General features: G+C 40.8%; 1 protein-coding gene across 13 annotated transcripts in view; it reads left to right on the forward strand.

Annotated features, from left to right (window-relative positions):
* adgrl3.1 (adhesion G protein-coupled receptor L3.1) overlaps nt 1-20,627 on the forward strand; it is a 135,433-nt gene that overhangs the window by 30,520 nt on the left and 84,286 nt on the right. For all 13 annotated transcript variants that reach the window (XM_037761904.1, XM_037761926.1, XM_037761955.1 and 10 more), the window contains exons 3-4: nt 7,783-7,948; nt 16,813-17,026. In XM_037761904.1, coding sequence (XP_037617832.1) covers nt 7,789-7,948; nt 16,813-17,026 — 374 coding nt within the window. In that variant the 5' untranslated portion in view covers nt 7,783-7,788. The remainder of the gene's footprint in view (nt 1-7,782; nt 7,949-16,812; nt 17,027-20,627) is intronic.

The following is a 20,627-nucleotide window of genomic DNA, read 5'->3' on the forward strand; positions in this document are numbered from 1 at the left end:
AAAAATACTAGAATTTGTGTAGCATCTACATGTTTTTTTCTTTTTGTGACTTACACAGACGTGGTATTTCTTTTAGGCATACACACAGGGTAGACTACTAACGCAGCATGAGCACATTTGAGACTCTCTGCCTGGAGGCTGAGAGAGTAGGGCATCTGGTCTCCTAGTGATAAGCATGTGTGTGTGTGTGTGTGTGTGTGTTTGTGTGTGTGTGAGTGAGGGTGCATGCACGTTTATGTGCATGTGACGTGCGTTGACAAGGTAGCCCAGTCCGGTCAGCACTCATTAGTGAGAGAGAGAATCCCCGAATGAGGAGTGCTGTGTGACAGGCAGGACTCTCTCGTTAGGGGACTGTACACACACACACACACACACGCACACGCACACACACACACACACACACACTCATAGGGTCAGGCTCTCTCGGTGCACAGAATGAGCCCAACATCAATTAGTTCATGGATGCATGCAATATAGTCTGCGAGAGTAGTGGCCCCGGCAACAGCTCTGTTAATGCCAACCCTGTAGGAAATGAAGATTCAGGGCAGGGAAATATAGAACATAGAAACCAAGTCGTTTCTGGGGAGCAGATTGTCCTAGTGGTACACTAACGAATATGAGGAATAATTACCTCTATTTGATAAGATCACTAGAGCTGCAACGATTAATCAATTAGTTGTCAACTATTCAATTAATCGCAGACTATTTTGATAATGGATTAACCCCGAGTCCCACAATAGACCCGTTTTTGTCTGTTTTAGGGGGGTGCAGAGGGTCACAGCAGGTCAGCAGTAGATGTCACATAGAAGTGGTGTACATCATCTGAAAGCTGGTGTTCTTCTAGTCATAGATCAGAAATAAACATGAATTAAGTAATGAATTATTTAAAATCAATTGCAAAAGTGTATAAGGGCTTGGAACATTATGATCGAAGTATATGATGGTCATTCCCATGAACTATTATGTCTCATAAGCTGCTGCAGCAATTTTTGGGTTGATACCATTTGTTACACAGATTTGGTGCTAAATCTAACCATTTTTTACCAATCAAGAATTGATCAAAATTACCAATAATCCCTCCAAAATAACACACTAAGCTAGCATGACATGTTTGTACCAATGGATTCCTTAAGTTTTCTAGTTTCATATAATATCTGTAGCTAAAACTGAACCTACTAGAGCCTCTGAAAGACAGTAAAGTCAGTTGGGATCGGTTTCAGTAATTCATTAAGAAAAAAAAGTCTAAAATCTGTGAGTCCAGCTTCTTAAATGTGAATATTTTCTGGTTTCTTTACTCTTCTATGACAGTAAACTGAATATCTTTGAGTTATGGAGAAAACAAGACATTTGAGGACGTCATCTGGCGCTTTGGGAAACACTGATCCACATGTTTCACCATTTTATTGACCAAACAACTAATCGATTAATAAAGAAAATAATCCACAGATTAATCAACAATGAACATAATCATTAGTTGCATCCCAAAGATCAAACTAATATAAATTAGAAATCTTTTTTTTGTCACAGATGTTGTGATTTTTACATATAAACTTCGGTCAAAATAGTCTGAAAGGAACCAAAATGTATGTCTCTATATCTGGAATAATGAATAGAGGGAGCAGATTGAATATAACTGGGGCAGAGACGGATAGAAACAGCAGGTAAAAGACTTTGATCCAGGGACGGCTATTTGTTTTGGTCTGATCCTGCTTATTAGTTGATGTTTTGCTCAGTTTTATGCAGATGCTGCTTATCTGCCAGGGAGGGTCTCCGTCCAGTGGGATATAACTAGTAAACTCCGGATAGGAAATATTGAGTTCATTTTAAATATATGGCTCGATTATTTCATCATTTCAACCGTGAGCGGGTTCAGACGGGGCATATGATGTCTGCCGAACCTTATGCGCGCAATCATCTGATGAATACGGGGTGTAAACACATCACATATGTTCTGATAATTAGCACCATTACTGTCTGTTTATTCATTATATATGAACCAATCAACACATTACAATAATGGAAGGAAGCAGGTTAGAGAAACGTGGCAATGCTTTGGGCGATCACAATTGTGCATGCATCGTGGACTCTGTAGATAGAACATATTTTTATGTCATTATCTGAGCATATGGGAGCATGCAGCCCTGCTGAATTATGAAACATAACTTGACTGATTTGAGTTTAGATTAGCGCTGGACTGCTCGAGGCTGTCACACACGTCTATTGTCTGGTTAAGGCACCGTGAGCGTGGTGGGAATGAGAGGGTTAATTAACTGATGGGTGAGATGGCGGTGCAGCATACGGGGTGATGGAGTAGCTTTTGAATTATGGAACAGTGGAATGCTGTGGCTGGTGGCGTCCGGCCATATGTCAGTGTGTGCCTCCTGTGTCTAGCTGGGGACAGCTGGTCAGATTGCTCATGTTCGACCGAGTTAGGGACCAATCAATCAAAATGGGGCAGCTTGTTGAGTTGTTTAAGCGGGGAGAAGAATACAGAGTCTATTGTGATTCTATCACTTTGGTGCCATTATGGATTTGTCAGGAACGGTTAGCAGATGTGAAATCACTCTCCGTCGAATCTGTAGCACCACCTGATATTGAGAAAGTTTGAATATGTTTGCTACAGGGCTGCACGGCGGGGAAAAAATATCTAATTGTGATTATTTTGACTGATATTGCAATTGAGATATGATTTGCGATATTGGAGGGAATGATCATTTTTACATCCTTGTTCTCATTTTTATTGAAAAACATAACAAAATTATTATGGTATGATTTTTGCAGGGATCTGTACCAAATAAAGATTTTTCATTAAACCTGCAGTAGGCAGAATGTTTTTGGCATCATTGGGCAAAAACTCCATAATAACCTTTTTCAGCATATTGTAATTCAAGTGTTCTGAGAGAAAAGTAGACTTCTGCACCTCCTCTTGGCTGTTTTCAGGCTTTACATTTTTTTTAAAAAGCCTGTGACGGACGTCCCTGACCAATCACAGGTCATTTCAAAGAGAGAAAGTGTTCCTATTGGCTGTTCATTCAACAGAGGCAGCTGTCAATCACTTGCGTACTCTGATCAAACGGTCAAACTAGGCAGCGCTGATCAAATATGAATCAATATTCTGTGACTGTAATGCCTATTTCTCGCCTCAGATGTTTTCAGAAACATCTTGTAGTGAACTGTTTAGCTGTTAAATGAGAAAGTTTTCTCCGGTTGCTGGGCGGTGCTTGGTATCGCCTCAACTTTCTCATTTTACAGCTAAACAGTGCAGTACAAGATGTTTCTAAAAACATTTGAGGCGAGAAATATTCATTACAGTAACAGAATTTTGATTCATATTTGATCAGCGCTGCCTAGTTTGACCGTTTGATTGGAGTTCAAGAGTGATTGACAACTGCTCTGTCCAGCTCGGCTCTGATTGGTTGTTTTCCTTCGGTCTGTGAAATCTTGCAGATGCCATTAGGAGCGCCAGAGGACATCATAGGCACATGATTTTTTTTAGATTACCTGTCTCATGCAGGATATAGTGACTGTTTTATAAAAATAACTTTTTAAAATCATACTTGCTCCAATTCTACCCACTGCTGCTTTAAGTTTTCAGCATGACAATATTTAATTTAAAATGGTATTTTGACACACATTTCACCTTTAACAAATATTGTGATATTAACAAATACTGTGATTTGGAAATTGCAGTAGGCCGAGTTACAATTTTGATAAACTTTTGATTAATTGTGCAGCTCTAGTTTGAAAGAGCATCATTCAAGGTTATTTTGAAGAGGAGTTTGATAGAAAGCCTGAAGTGAGTCATGGGATTAAGACCTTACTCTTCCTTCTGTTGCTTCTGTTTCGGTTTGTGTAACAAAACTATGCTGCCATTTTGACCAGCAGTTTATTGGAAAATAGATTCCGACATCAAGAGTAGCCAAAAGAGGTCACAAAAAAACCCTTCAGATATTGAATAAGCGCAGCATCTCTATGGTATTTCTAATCACAGGTCAGTGTTGTTAGATTGTTAAACTCATGAAAAGAAATGGCAGATGAAATGTGTTTCTTCCTCTCAGCTGATGGCAAGCCTTTAAAGACTTGTCAAATGGAAATGTGGAAGTTGTATTCTGAACATGAACCGAAAGAATTTAGAAAAGTCTGGAAAATAAAAGTGAACCGATAAAAACAATTATTTGACTTTTTTACGCTGGAAGGCAAGTCAAATTTTCTCCTATGACCGCTCTGACTTTTTATCACAATCATTTTAAACAGATTTTCAATTTCGAGGATTTATTTTGACATCCTAAAAAGAACTTCTGGTGCTGTTTGTCTCTGGTATGGGTCTGTTCCCAGAGATTCAGATTGTGCAGCGGACATATGCCTCTGGGTATATCCGTATCTGTACTGCCATTGTAGATGTTCAGAAGATGCATTATGCATATCTTGGAAGTCTCTGGTGGTTATTATGGAAAGGTCTGTGTCATTCTGACAGTTTCTATAAATACAATCTGGTATTCTTATTGTAGCAGTTGTAGCTTTCCAAAAATATCCAAGGGGGGACAGTGTGCCAAAGCGGCTATTTGCCTTCACAGCATGGCATGATGGAGATAGCTGGCTATTGTCTCAGTCTCTGCTGGGCCAAAATGATACGGTCACACTGATCAATAGTCTCTGTTACACATGATGTATTTCCCATGGCTCTGGCTGTCAGCTTTACTCCATCTGTCCCCGGCTGTTGCAAATTTCTGCAGTCTCTCTCAGACACACACACACACACACACACACACACACACACACACACATGCTACATGGTTGTTTATCTGGAGCTGGGTATGCGTTCCCTTGAGAGCAGTGAACATTTAGGCACAAAACAGGACTGCTGTTACCTTTGAACTGCTCCCCATGAAAAAGGATGTTTATTCTGCATCAACTGGGACGATTGCATAATGACTAAATGTGATGACCATCTCTGCAGGCTCATAAAATATGATACAATTTAGGGGTGTAAGAAAACATCTAAAATAATGAATATCGCCATATTATGTTTTGTGATACTGTATCGATTCTCAAAAACACTGTATCGATAATATATGATTAAAAAATACAGTATATGCTTGTGCAACGTATCCTCATATAATTGTTTGCATATCTTATGAAAAGTTATGAAGTTTCTGTCTTTACAGGAAACAACTTGGTGAGGTTTAGGCAACAAAACAACTTAGTTAGGTTTAGGAAAAGATCGTGGTTTGGTTTAAAATAACACTGGAAGTGGCGTGACTTAAGTATGGAAGTTACAGGACAAATAAATGTCAACTTCTGGTTTCACAAGGGATACAAACTAGGGGTGTAAGAAAATGTAAAAAAATATAGAGTATCGCCATATAAGGTTATGTGATTGATTCTCAAAAACACTATTGATTTTTAATAGTTTACATGCAAACATTAACTGAGTCAATTCTTTATTTAATTTGCAAAGAGATGCGCCCTAACAGTGTATATGTCCTCTCAAAGATGCTGGATGTTACAGCGACTGTGACGAATGCAAATGCAGATCACACTGTTCAGATTGCATAAAAAAGCACTTATTTAACTTAAATGTTATGTATATGGTGGTGTGTTCTTTATACTATTATACTATATTTTCCTAAAATAAGATAAAAAAAAAAAGAAATCGCAAAATATCGCCTTGCTTACTGTATTGCACTATATCACAATATGTTGAATCCTAACACTTGCATCATGATACGTATTGTATTGCCAGATTCTCGCCAATCCACAGCCCTAATATAAGCACACAACTCTTACAGAGAAAAAAAAATAGTTAAAAATAGTTAAAAAGTAAATTTGGGGATGCAGAAGGAAAGTGAATTAATTGTCGATGAGCAAGTGATTGAACAATGCTGGTCAGCTTAATCAGTTTAGAAAAAAAAGGCGGAGAAATGATGCTTACCAGCCTGTCACTGCTATAACTAATCTCAGAGACCATCCTCTTATTAATTGTTTATCGCTGATAGACCATGAAATGAACAATTAGATTGGAACATCAATACATTTCACACTTTGATGCTGATGTGGAATTCCAAGTGAAGTGAAACCTAATACAGACAGCAGCAGCATCATTATGCAAACATTAAGCCCCGTTTTATTGTGTTTTTCCATTTTTTCCCCCTACAAGGTCGACATTTAGCGTCTAGTCTTGCATTTCCTTCACAGATCCATTGCTCACGGATTATTCGGCATATGCTCTGTTGTCTTGTGAAATATTCATTTATACAAATTTCCCTGTTCTTGTTAGTGTTTCATATTCAGTGTCATCTCAGCTGTATTGGAGCTTCAAAAATCACGACAGCTCTCGATTCCTTTAGAACCAGTTACGGCATAATGTGAGATAATTTGAGACTCTTGAGACAAAGACGATTTGAGAACAACTTAATGACAGATGAACTACTTGGTTGTATCTTAAACAAATGAAATTAAGGAATTAGAAATAGTTTCTCAGCTATTTTCAGTGACATAATGTACAGTGTTTGCCATCTAGCAGTGTCCATACATGCATTATTAAGGGGATCAGCTTAATGACTATTGACCTTATCTCGTATTTTTCATTGATTGACGTCTATTTATAGTAGGCTACACTTATAGTTTCTATAGGAATGCTTTATTCACCACCACCGCCAGCCCAAATCTAATTTAACTTTTCCTGATATTCTTTTTATTCTAGAAAGTTTGTTCATATTGTGTTAGGCGGCCAGGGTTTTGATAACAACCATATGCTTCTTAATCCTCCCATGCTCGCTGTATCTCTCTCAGCATCATTTAAGATACTTATTGATTACCGTCTAGTCTACTGTGACATGTCTACAGGAAGCTGCATTGACCTTAGTAAAGTACTGTTTGTTAAAGCATCAATCTGCCATGAGTAAATAGAGTAACAGGATGTCGGGGAAATATTTCCCTTTGCTGCATAAACTTTGCAAGTCTAATAACTGTTTGTTGTTTAAAGCAGTTTATCAGTAATGATCAGGAGGCTGATTTGTTGTTACGGGTACAATTTAAAAGAATGCTGCTGTTGGTTCTCTGTTGTAAGCGCTTGGTAAACTGTTGATGCATCTGAGCAATTTCTAGAAATTGTGAGAATTCACACTTTACTGGCAATACAATAATTAGAGGTCTAATGGTTGCTGATGATACTTGCATCAGCAGCTGAGAGATTTAGGGGTATAAATAGAGTGTGAGAGCACAGCCATCTGTAATGGTGTGTATATTAGGGCTGTCAATCGCATAAAATATTTAATCACGATTAATCGTAAATTAATCACCCATTTTTCATCTGTTCAAAATGCACCTTAAAGGGAGAATTGTCAAGTATTTAACACTCAAATGCTTGCTTTATACAAATGTATGGATATATGTATTAGTGGAAATCAATTAACAACACAAAAAAATGACAAATATTGTCCGGAAACCCTCACAGGTACTGCATTTAGCATAAACATATGCTCAAATCATAACATGGCAAACTCAAGCCCAACAACAGCTGTCAGTGTGTGACTATGACTATGTATTGACTATGACTTGCCCCAGACTGCATGTGATTATCGTAAAGTGGGCATGTCTGTAAAGGGGAGACTCGTGGGTATCCATAGAACCCATTTACATTCACATATCTTGAGGTCCTTATTATCAGGTTAACTTTGACAGCATATACTGTATATGTCCAATATACTGAGATAAGGCATCTTAACTGGTTTAGCTGTGGCGTCCAAGTGAACAAATCCTCTCTGTGTGTCATTTTTACAGGCCTGTATGGTGTCAGGAACACTGAGCTGTGAGAAAAACAGCTCACCACAAGACCGTCTGGGCTCAGCAGGAAGTACCTCCAGATTTACTTCCAGGTCAACCTCAGACGTCATGTGGACCAGATGCCTGCTCTTCGTCTCCACCTTGTTTGCTCCCATTGCCATTGGTAAGACAAGACAAGACCACATGCTGTACAGAAGTAAACACGCATTTACATCCAGGCTGCATTTTTGAGGATGCTGTTAGTGCTGCTGTTTTGTTGGACTGTACTATATTATACAGTGTTTATAATATTTTTGCTCCTTAATACATATAATCGGGTTTGATAAAATGTTAGTGTGGGCAAGTCCTCTGAAAACTGAAATCAATTACTCATTACATATTGAAAAGGTAATTACAACATAGTCAAACATCTTCTGAATTTAAGGCATGTTGAAACAGAAAATGAGATGTTGTGGTTTAACTTGTAGCAGCCTACGGTTTAGAGGTACAGTATATACTGACCATCAACATCTAACTTAATGTTAGCACTGGAAACTGCATGCAACACTCCCGTCCTCACAGTGAAGCTGTACAGGATTCACCCCATTATTCATGGAAGGGTTTTTGACATACAGAAAGAAAAGCACATCTGTAAATAATAAAATTAATCATGGCTGAATTCCATTTAGCTGCTTCAGTTTCACGGTCCTGGTATTGTCCGTGCTGGCTCACTTTCACTGTCATGACTTATAGAGCTCAACAGTGACCACCCATTCCAGAAAGGAGTTTCCCATTCATTTACTCCACTGACGTTTCAGAAAATCCTTGTTCAAAGAGTTTTAAGCATGGAACCGAGTCAACCAGCTACGAGATGAATCATGACCATAAAACATTTGATTAGGAGCAAAAGAAACATTGGAAAACAGAACAAAAAAGTACAAGAGTGAAGGAACTACTCATCCCATAAACCATATGCGAATGGCGAGTCTGGAAACTCCCGAAAAACATTTAAATTAACCGGTGTCGATCTAAAATGAAGACAGATTCAGCCACTGCGTGGCTTATTTCTCGCCTCAGATGTTTTCAGAAACACATTTCAGTGAACTATTTTCGTAATAAAAGAGAAAGTTTCCAAACGAGCCGCCGTTTGAAATCCAGGAGCAGACCACTTAGCAGCACGTAGGCACGCATACCCTCACACATTTCCATGGTAGCAGCGAGCTCCACCAATCAAAGACGTCGCTGTTACACTTAGGATTGCGGGTAGTGCAGTACTTCTCAATGACATCACGAATAAAACATGTATTTCTTAAAACAAGGTTGATAATCATACGGACTTGTGGCCTCTACAGGAGCATGTACCATCGTTTCACAATCTCGTAGCTCGTGGTAAGTCTATCTTGGATGGACGGACCTTCGACTCAGAATATGAATGGGATTTTCACTTCCTGAACCTCACTGTTGAGCTCTATTGGGATGCTTGAATAGAACAGAGCCATCATTAAAGTTATTAGTAACACATGTGCTTTTCCTACTATGAAAAGTCAAAATGTCTGCTAAGATAACGGCTTATTGCAGTAGTTTTTACAAAAAAAGAGTTACATTTCAGTTTTTGGTCACTTGGGATGAGTCTGCACACACTAGCATGCATACAGTATATCCTCTAGGGGTGGGGGAAAATAAATCGAGACAGCATTGTATCACGATATTTTGGCAATATTGTATCGATATACAGACATCAAGTATTGATCTTTTATTGTATAAACTATTAATATTGCAAAAACAATGTAGACTCTAATACAAACAGTTCAGTCTGTCTGACTGACAATCCCATTTTGCTGCGATAAAAACTCGGGTGAAAACTGTATCTTATTAGATAAAACAGATGTTGACAAACTGCATAATTTGCAGTCGAAAAAAAGTAATAAATCATATTGCAAAATGTTTAAAATCGCAATAAGATCATATCGGGACTGAAGTATCGTGATAATATCGTATCGTGGGGCCTCTGGTGATTCCCACCCATAATATCCTCCTATAGAAACACATTATAACATGCAGTGATTTACTATAAAGTTTGCTTCCACATGTTCGGATTCACTTCATATGCCCATAACCACAAATTGAAGTAATGACTGTACAGCTCTGACTCCTCAGCCACCCCCACACACCCGAGCACTTGCTAGAAACACTGCAGCCGCCACACCGAGGAAACACTTAACTCGCTTACTCTCGTTTACACATATCCTCTATCTTATTGCAGTGCACAGTCACTAGCTCTTCTACAGTAAGTTCCCTCTCACACACACATTTACACTGCACACAAACACACACACAGTGCAGATGCAACCCCAGTAGGCTGTCTGTGTGTTTCCTCCTCTCCCCTGCGACGGTGGGCTTTGAAGACTCCTACAGGGAGCTGTGGCCCACTTGGACTTAATCCTATTAATGGCTGCTGTCAATCATGCTGTTGTGAAGAGAAACTGCCGCACACGTGCAGACACATACAACACACACACTCAAGCATGTACTTGTTCACATGCCTGCTGACATGCATGTGCACAGATGATATACTTTAAACGGCGAAATACTGTACACCCACAGCGACACAGATCCTCCTTAAAAACACACACACACACAAGCACACACAGGAAGGGCTCACAGGCAGCCACTCAGACACACAAACACCAAGGGCTTTGCTTTAACACCCAGAGATGAGTTTCAGTCAAAGGTATTTGCATCAATGTCTAAAGAATAAGTCGACATATGCAAATCGTGCTGTTTATACTTAGCAAGGATTAGTTGAAACAAAGACAGTTTAGCTTGAGGACACACAGCAGCAAGCACTCCATCTTCTCCACCGAGCTGCGTCTTGTCATTATTTCAGGGTTATGTGAAGACAAATAAAAGAGAATGGGAATGCATGGAGTTTTGAACAAAAAAAAACACAGACAAATTTGTGTTTTTCTGGGGTTTAGAGTAGATTTCCGGCATGGACACTGTTTGTCCTGATAGGGTGGATTTGTTGATCATGTTGCCGCTGGAAAAATGCTACGATTGTGTTAAAAAGCGGAGGAACTCAAACAAACTGTGGACATTTCACAGTGTTAAAGGTAAGGCTGTTGTCTTTTCATGGTATTTGTTGACAAGGAAAATACAGAACAACAACCAACAATATATTTGACAGAGAAATGGACTGTGGCACTCAGCCCCAAGTCTATTTATTCCTACTAAAAACAAACTTTTTTTAATAAAAAAATAGTGCTGGGCACTTTAATTTTTTAGAAAATGTTACTCAACGAAGAGTAATGCTTGATTTGTCCATAAGGCCAAAGTGATGTCACACCATCCGACTAACCCTTCGTTACGGGAGTTCCGTGCGGCCGTTTTTCGCCTATCTGCAAACATCCAAATTCTTCTAATATGTGAACATGAGCGGCAAAAATTGAGAACTTTTAGGAGCTTTGAGAAAGTCTGTTTTCTACGAGGAGAAACCCGCACGGAGTATAAAAGATCCAAACGTCTCCTTGTCACGATTCAACGTCAGCTCATGTTCATGCGGCCGTCCTTGCGGAAAATAAAACTGAGGCTTAAATAGTGCATTTGTTGGGGACAATTTTTTGCTGTGAAATTATACATTTAAAATGAAAGTATAATGCTCATGGTCATCGGATAAAAGAAACCCCGTTCAATGGTGTAGCTCATTTATGTGTTTTTAACAGTTTTTTTCGACATTGATAGGAAAAACATCAGCCCACTCCAATCCGTGCAAAATTCATTTATTGAGGCAACTTTGTAGTCTGGAACCTTTTTCAATAGTCCCATGGGAAGTGGGTCCCTGACCAAAGGTTGGCCTCGATAAAACTGCACAGACTGTGAGTGTGCGGATGGTTTTCCAATCAGTCCAACAAGCCTTCATTTGGTGAGCAGTGACCTTTATATACTGGACATAAAGAGTTTCTGGTGGACAGTGGATCTGAAGCTTTATCAGGTTTTGGCTACACAGGCAGTATTTGTTAGTAGGATCAACTCATCATTGGTTAATTTTTTTTCATGGGATTTATTGACAGCAAGAAAAACTAAATATTGCCAGCTTTATCCTTTAAAATATATTTCGCCCTTCAAAAAATGTGGCGTTTTTTTTTTTTTTTTTAACTCTTAAGACCCACATTGCAGACACCAGCACTGGCCAAACGCTTTGACAATTCAAGTGAGAGATCACCTTTTAAATCTCTCTCCTTCCCTCTCACCCTCTCCTTCTTTCTATCTCTCCACCTCTTTCGCCACTCTCTTGTTCTTGGCCCAAATGTAAAAATCGATATCCTTTTGTTTCAGCCCCCTGAGGCAATGAGAGCGTCTGAATAAGATTGTCTGTACTGTTTGTGGCTGCCAACTTTCTGTCACCGATTACACAACTAATGACGGACACGTTAACATGCACTCGCCAGCTTACGCGTTATTTGCACGCGCGCAACGACATAGGGGATATACATTGGCGCATATGTGAGAGTTTATGTGTCTGTATCAAGAGGTGCACATGCTTGTTTGTAAAAAAAAAAGGACAGAATTAAACCTAGTGAATGTTTTATAGGTGAGGCAGCCGGTATAAATAGATGAAATAAACGATGACAGACGAGACAGGACTGTGTGTGCGAGTCAGAGCATTTACTGCGGCTTATGAAGCCAGAGTGGCTTTTAATTGGAATACAGATAGACCCCTTATTTGAATTGTGAGTGTGTGTTTGTGTCATAATGCTCTCTTTATGCCCAGCGGGGACCCTGTAAGGCAACACTGTAAGACATCTGATCTGAAGCCAGTCTAGACAGCTGCCTTACAATACGGAGTATTGATCCCCCTCGCGCTTCAATTAACCCTCTCTTCAAGATTTACATTCATGCTCACAAAGGCGGACACGACGCAGCCATTGAGAAACTAATAAACTAACACTCATATTAACAGAATAATGACCCACTGCCCTAAGCACTCCTCTCTCTCTCTCTCACACACACAGTCCTTCAAATCCTACACCACTACTGAGACACACATCCTATCTGAATGTGTGCTCAAAGCTTAATCACAGCCTGCGGTGATATACGTTTGTGTGTGTGTGTGTGCGTGTGTGTTCATTAGAAAGGACATTTCCAGTAAATGTCACTTATATATCAGTCTTATCTTTAAGCTAGCGCCTGTCATTATCAATGTAGTACCCTCAGGTACCAGCGCCTCCCAGATTTCTGCCTCTACATGTCATCACTCACAGAATTTGTATGTGTGTGTGTGTGTGTGTGTGTGTGTGTCGGTGTGTGTGTGTGTGTGTGTGTGTGTGTGATGTGGTGAAGGGCAGTATTAAGTAGAGCCCGGGCAGAGTGTCATTGAGCTCATTCAGATTCTTTGCTGCATTCGTGTAACCATGACGCTCCTCCAGCCAATGAGAGAGCCTAGGGAGGGAGGACAGGGTTGCTATGGTTATGGTGACAGGGAGAGCAAGGGGAGGTGGTGCTGCGCCTCGCTTTTCAGGGATGTTGCAGGTCTGTGTGTGTGTTTTGAATTGCGGGTGGTCGTCTGTTCACTGTTGGCGCACGTGTGTATGTGTGCATGTGCTTTTAAGAAATGATTTGGAAGGCCTTGACAAGATGAATTCTGCAATAAAAATAAAAAGTGACAGAACAACAAGCAGTCACGATGACTGTGTGACTGCAGCCACAAACTACACACTTCATATATTTTATTTGCTTATTCGACAGGGACAAAACTTATTATGTATATTGCACCACATATAGCTACAAAGTCTCAGATGAGGTCCTGAGCCGGTGACACAATATGAAGCTGCTTAAAAACAAATAAAATCTACATTAAAATTACAGTACAGTATGGGCTAGGTGACGACAAAACCAAACAACACAAGTGAACACCCGAGCTGATAAGCTATCTATCTATCAGGGGATGATGGCTGATGCTCCCAGGGCTCAATGCTCTCCAGAACAGAGAATAACAACATCCAAGCTACACCACAACAACCAAAGTCCCTGGGAACAACCAGCCCCACACCATCAATATCACAGCACCCTACTAGAATCACAAGACAATATGTATCTTAATGTGTTAATAAACACATCATTAAATGGATAAGGACACATAAAAGAGCCATATTTGTTTCATTTCTTTCATTGTGTTGAATATAGTCACAGCAGGTACCATCATTTTTTTTCCAGTTTTTGGATGACAATGGAGTTTTATGGCCTGGAAGAATATATATCAGGCTGTGACTACACAGACAATAATCGCTAGCAGGATAAGATAGGATACCAGGATGTTGATTCATAGGATTTGTTTTTGTTAGTTAATTAAGGGAATAATATATAACCGCTGTCGGTTCCAGCTCAACGAGCCGAGAGGGAGAGAGAGAGCAGCAATGGCCGAGCAAGCTATAGAGTGACTGAAGAGAGAGAGCGGCGTTAGTGAGAACAAAGCAGTGAATCAGAGAAATAAAACTTTATTTTCTGACTGTTTCATGGCGATTGCGTTCTAAAACACTAATAAATAGACAACTAACAAAAAAAAAAAAAAATCTGGTATCTGTGGCTGTCGCAGGACTGTAATAAGCCCGTCCAATCATTTCATTCGGCCCTGTGTGTACTTTGCCCGTGCACTCATTGCACACATTCCACAAGCTGCTGGCTTGACAGCTGTGAGTACTAACAATAGTCATGTTCTTTCTTTACGTTCATTATGATAATTTTGGGGGAGTGGCTTTGGAGGGAGGACTGACGTGACGGACTGTCAATATTGCCGACTAGACAACTTTCTCGCTAGATTTATGGAAAAAGTTTTTGGAGCTAGTGCTGCAAGCTACTTTCATTGGAAAAGAGTTGGCTACACCGAGTTGGGTTTTTCTGTTGGATCATTTTTTAAATCTAGTGTACTCTTGCTGGTTTCTCAACATTACCAACCCTAGCTTTAAATAACTTATTCTATCATTTATCATATACTATTCTAAGAATACCATTTGATCTTGTTCTTAAGAAAATATTCTAATAACAAAAGTACCACATACAGAAAAAACTTAACCACACATAATAATGATAATAATATCACATTATAGCTTTTCAAAGCAGATATTTTGACTTGTCAGGAATAGCACAGGTGTCACTGATAACATTAAAAATGGCTGCTTTGTGAGCTGGTTTCAGGGTCCAGGTATTTTGTGTGCTGGCTCAGTATCATGGCTTACTACTGGGACGCTTGATAGAACTGAGCCATCCTTAACAAAATTTGTGTCATCTGCGCTTTCCCTGATACAACGAGCCAAAAATGTCTGCCATGAAAAAGCTCTGAAGGGTGATAGCAGCACCTGCTGCAAGGTGAAGCATTCCAGAGGAAGAGCATATTGTTTTGAGGCACATTTCATTATTTATATATGCATTTTTTGGTTGCAGCGTGTGTTGTCTTCGAATGTGATGGGACTATTAAGAGTACGTTCATATCCCATGCCTCTTTGCACCACAGGTGAGAACTGTAGTGCAGAAGCTGCTGCCGTTTCCCTCTGTGAAGACATTTCATGTTATAAGATATAGACTTAATTAGTCAATGGCAGCTTGATTGCCGTTTGGTCTTGCAGATGTTTCATCATCCAAAAGCCTTCATCATTAAACAAGCAAGGAAGCAAAGCAGCAGCAGTAAAAAGATCTGGAAAAGATCAGTAGCTTCAACCTCACTGGAATTAATGACTTGTTAACTTTCCTTTTTCGGTACAATAAAAGTGGATGTATGCATCAAATTGGGAACTTCTGAGAATAATTAGGCATTGCCATCTTTGAATAATCTCTGCAGGAATAAATGCCTGTTGAAATTGCCAGGCAATTACTCTCTATCGAGAGTTATGTCTAAAACTGTGAACTGCACAACAGTAATTACCAAGTCGGTTCACATGCGACAGTGGACATGCCCTTATGAATAATCGACTGTGATGCTATTGTTTTCATATAGTGCGGATAATTAGTCTATATGACAAGGGTACAAATGCAGTCTTAGTTGAACACAGTCGGTGCTTGTACAATTTAGTCCTCCAGTGCACATATTTCAGAGACAGCCCCACAAATAAGTGTAGTATGTAAGTATTTCAGTAGGATGAAAGAGTACGGTGACCAGACGTCTCGGTTTGTCCGGGATTGTCCTGGTTTCAGGGTGTAACGAGCCCCGACAAATATCTGTAAAACACTCAAATGTCCCGGTTTTCAACAGTCACTACCAAATTGTCCCAGTTTTCACAACACAACACAATTACAATAATGATAACAACATTATACTTACACAGACATTTATCATGTTCTGCCACAATTACGCACGGACACGGCAGATCCGCTGGTTACATTTTGTGCAACCAGCATCAGACTGTTGAACCACAGAACCCCCCCATGCTTATGTGCACATCAAACGTGTCGTTTTTATTCATTATTTTACACAGTTCCTTCTGCAAAATTGTGAATCACTTCGCCTAAAACTTTTCGCTCCGCTTATAACTCCCTCAGGACCGTCCGTTACTGTTAGTCTTTCACCCGGTGTCTCCATCCTGGCCAAAATGTCGTCTGAGCTCCACATTTTTTATTATAATAGTCTGAGCCGGCTGTGGCGAGCAACATGATGTGATAGAGATTGTTTGGGTTCAAAACTAAAGTTGAAAAATCCCAGACAACTATAAGTTTCCTGTGAGGAAAACTCTCCACAGGACTCCCATTGTTATCCTCATGGAGGATAGCCCTGTGATTAAAGGGGATGAAAGTAGTGAATGTGATGAGTCATGATTGTCACTAATGCACCCACCTATAATAATGCCTTCTTTTTGATCCCACCCCGTGCTCAAATGCGCAACATGTGCGGTAAGTTAGCCATCCTGATGAAAACGCCTATGGTGCGTGCATATTAGTGCGTGTGCGGTACACTTAAGGGTCCCAGTTTTGGGGTTTGAAAATATGATCACCCTACTGAAGAGACAGTTATCATGAAATCCTATGTATCTGTATCATCAATGTGTGTGTCTGTGTGTCCAGCCTACGGCCGTGCCCCTATCCCCATGGCGGTGGTGCGGAGGGAGCTGTCCTGTGAGTCCTACCCCATCGAGCTGCGCTGTCCGGGCACAGATGTCATCATGATCGAGAGCGCCAACTACGGCCGCACCGATGACAAGATCTGTGACTCAGACCCCGCCCAGATGGAGAACACTCGGTGTTACCTGCCCGACGCGTACAAGATCATGTCACTCAGGTCAGTGTACAGTGTGTGTCTGATACTTCTACAGAGTGTATCTAAAGTGTGTTGGACTTGTAAAGGACTGCAGAACAAAATTGGACAATCCCAGTGAAAATTAATTAATTGGTTGCTTTGTTAATTACATTTGTCCCATGGTGTGCAAAAAGCACAAAGCTGATTCATGGCACAAAGAGCCTTAGCCAAAATCGAAGCGCTTTGAATTGTTTTACTTATTTGCACAGCAGAAGAGAGAGACACCTCTCAGTCCCAGAGATCCTAGCTACAGTAGGTGTGCGGTGTCAACTGTTCATTTAGTATTCATCCCGGTAAAGTATCAATGTCAGGTTCTGCATTACTCACACGTTAACCCACTCACAAAGTTGACAGCAAACAACAACAGCATGAAAACGACACAACAGTGCAGCACACCTGTCAGACGTAGTGTAACAGGGAAAAAAAGGGGAGAAAGGTGATGGAAAATCTGTGGAAACTAACCCGTGAGCCCCACCCGGTGCAGATCTGCTGCTCTCAGTTCCTGTACATGCAGTACAATGCCATACAACTGTAGAACCTTATCACACAATGGAAATTACTCAGGTAACACTTCCTCTACAGCTGGCCAGTGTGATAGCCTCCTCTCCTGACAGCGCTATTAGGAGCACAGGAACTGAAGCCAGAAGGAGTGCTCCACAGAATTAGCAGTGTATCACTGAACGAGGGTTACAATACATGCATCATAACTTTTGATTCTCTTTAATAGTATAACAATCCCTGAGATGTTCGCTGTGCCGCTGTGAGATGCCAACAAAGCCATTAAGACACAGATCTCACAAATTAAGCATGAGACTTGATAGACATGGGTAAGGTATCAGAGCTTTGTTTGCCAACTATATCCCGACTCCCACCCATGTTTAAAGGAACAGTGTGTGACATTTCAGGGGATCTATTATCAGAAATGGAATATTCATTATTATATTATATTAGTATATAATCACCTGAAACTAAGAATTGTGTTTTTGATAGCTTAGAATGAGCCCTTCATATCTACATAGGGAGCAGGTCCTCTTCACGGAGTCCGCCATGTTTCTACAGTAGCCCAGACACCTGAAGGTCACCCTAGTTCTCTGACATGCTTGTGAAACTGCGGTAACGTGAGCCGCAGAGTACAAAACCGTGGTACCACCTTATTATGGTAAGGATGGCATCTGAGTGAGGCGAGCGGCGTTACCACGGTTTTACACTGGACAGCTCACATTACTGCAGCCTTGGAAATGGAGGAGTGAGCAGAGTGGTAGTCAGTTGGTTGCAATCTGCAACCACAACACTAGATGTCGCTAAATCCTACACACTGTACCTTTAAGAGTGACTGGACAATTATGAGCTTGTAGAATATTTGACGTTAGGGTTGTGGATACCAGCATTTATACCTGATATAGACGTCTTATTTAACAAACATGATGAGCTATATTCAGACAAGCTAATTGAATAGCATAGCATACGTGCTTTAGGGAAATTATCGTCACTTACGAGCAAAGTAAAAATTAGCTTCAGAAAATAATTTTTCCACTAATCATCTCTCTTAATGAAAAATCTTTATTAACAGGAGGCTGAGCAATGTTTTACAGTACTTACTGCCTGAGTGATTTGAGTTTTTATGTGGACAAATATTCCGTTAAAGGTACAGTGTGTAGGACTTGGTGGCATCTAGTGGTTGCAGTTTGCAACCAACTGAGTACCCCTCCGCTGACTCCTCCCTTTCCAAGACTGTGGTAACGTGAGACACCGAATGCAAAACTGTGGAAACGCCGTTACGTCTCAGAGGCCATCTTTACCATAATAACACAACTTTAGGAGAAAAGGAAGTCAGACGGAAGCTCACGTTACCACAGTTTCACAAGCGTGTCGGAGAACTACGGTGGCCTTCAGGTAATGCAAAAAAGGCTCTTGCTAGAACCCGTGTTTGGTTTGAGCAACATGGCGCAGTCCGTGAAGAGGACCCGCTCCCTATGTAGCTATGAAGAGCTCATTCTCTTCTAACGAAAACACAATGATGACAATAATGAAAACGTAGTTATGAATATTATATTCTATTTTTGCTCCCCTGAAAGATCCCCTGAAATGTTACACACTGTTCCTTTAACACTTACTTTGTTCTATTGTTACCAGCTAGAATTATGAAGAATTGGTCTTTTGGATATTTGGTTAGTTGCACTGGTCTTTTATGCCGCTGTGGTCTCCACATACTACAGTGCCAACTTTTGGTGTCGGGCAGGTACGATGATGAGCACTAACTGGAAATAAAAATAGCAATGAGGGGAAAGCAATGCTCTGTGTAATGAGAATGTCGGGACATAAATAATTCATTAATGTCACCATTAGTATCTTAATTTTTCAGATCACGTGCTACCCTGACTTTGAGTGCTCTCTCCTTCCTGCTGTCCCATTATTTCCCCTCTCATCTTTTCTTCTGTCTCAATATTGCTGTCATCTTCCTACTCTCGCTCGCTCCTCTGTCTCTCTATCAAACCACCTGTCCGTGCCATGTGCCGGACCGGTGCTCTGATTGCGATTGCTTTGGCCTGGCTCGGTCTCTCTCTGCTCGCTCTGACAGCTGGAGCTTGTGTGGCCACTCTCCTACAGCCCTTGCCATCCATAATTTATACGCATGCGCACGCACACACACACACAGGCAGATACTCACAGCATGTGCCACACACAGCACACACTGCCCAGGGGCTACACCAGACTTTAAGCTCCAATTAGCAGAGCCAGAGGCCAAGCTTAATCTTGAGGGATCCTCTGTGGAGGTGACTCAGACCGGAAACAACTGTTTATCACATATATTTTCAGTGTGTGTTTGTCGCAAGAAGCTGCGAGTGAGCCTGTGTGTGCACGCAATACCGTAAAGACAACACACAGTGTGTTGCGTGAAAGCACCAGTGATACATTAATGCACACAGTGAATCTTAGAGTCTAATGTGTTGTTAATGCGTTTTGAAGGCTGTGCTGGGGTTTTTTTTGCGCACATTGCAGTGGTTCATTTGTGTGTTCATGCGTGCTTTTTCAGCTCTTTGCCGTACTCACACAGCCCTCTTCTTCAGTCTGTTTCAGCCTGTCTGGTTTCCACTCTCTCATTCCCTCTATGTCTGTATCGTCTCTGCTTTTCAAGCCCAGCTCAACTGGCTGATAAAATCAGAGCATGTTCCGCCTGCCCAGTGTTTCCTCAGTATCACATTCTCTCTTTGTTTTCCTCTCTACCACTCTCCAAGGCCAGTGATTGCGTGTGTGTATGTGTGTGTGCACGTATGTTTGTGTGTGTCTGTGTGCGCCCATACCACATAATTGGTCTTGATATCAAAGCCTCATATCTCCAGAGGGTCTCACAAGGCTTCTCAGGCAACCAAGAGAGGACCTGATATCGCTGCATTTCCCAGATTATCTCCCCATTGGGATACACTGGGTTGAAGGGGAAACGAAGCCGTGGCCATGAAAGTTACGCTTAATCTGTTTTTAGCGATATACTGGCCCCAGTTCAATGACTCACTCTGTTTTTATCGTGTTTTGAACTGAAATGCCTCTGTTTCAAAATGGCTACTGTTTTAAGGTCTGTTGCAGC

This window comes from Sebastes umbrosus, chromosome 3 (genome assembly GCF_015220745.1).
Source record: "Sebastes umbrosus isolate fSebUmb1 chromosome 3, fSebUmb1.pri, whole genome shotgun sequence".
NCBI lineage: Eukaryota > Metazoa > Chordata > Actinopteri > Perciformes > Sebastidae > Sebastes > Sebastes umbrosus.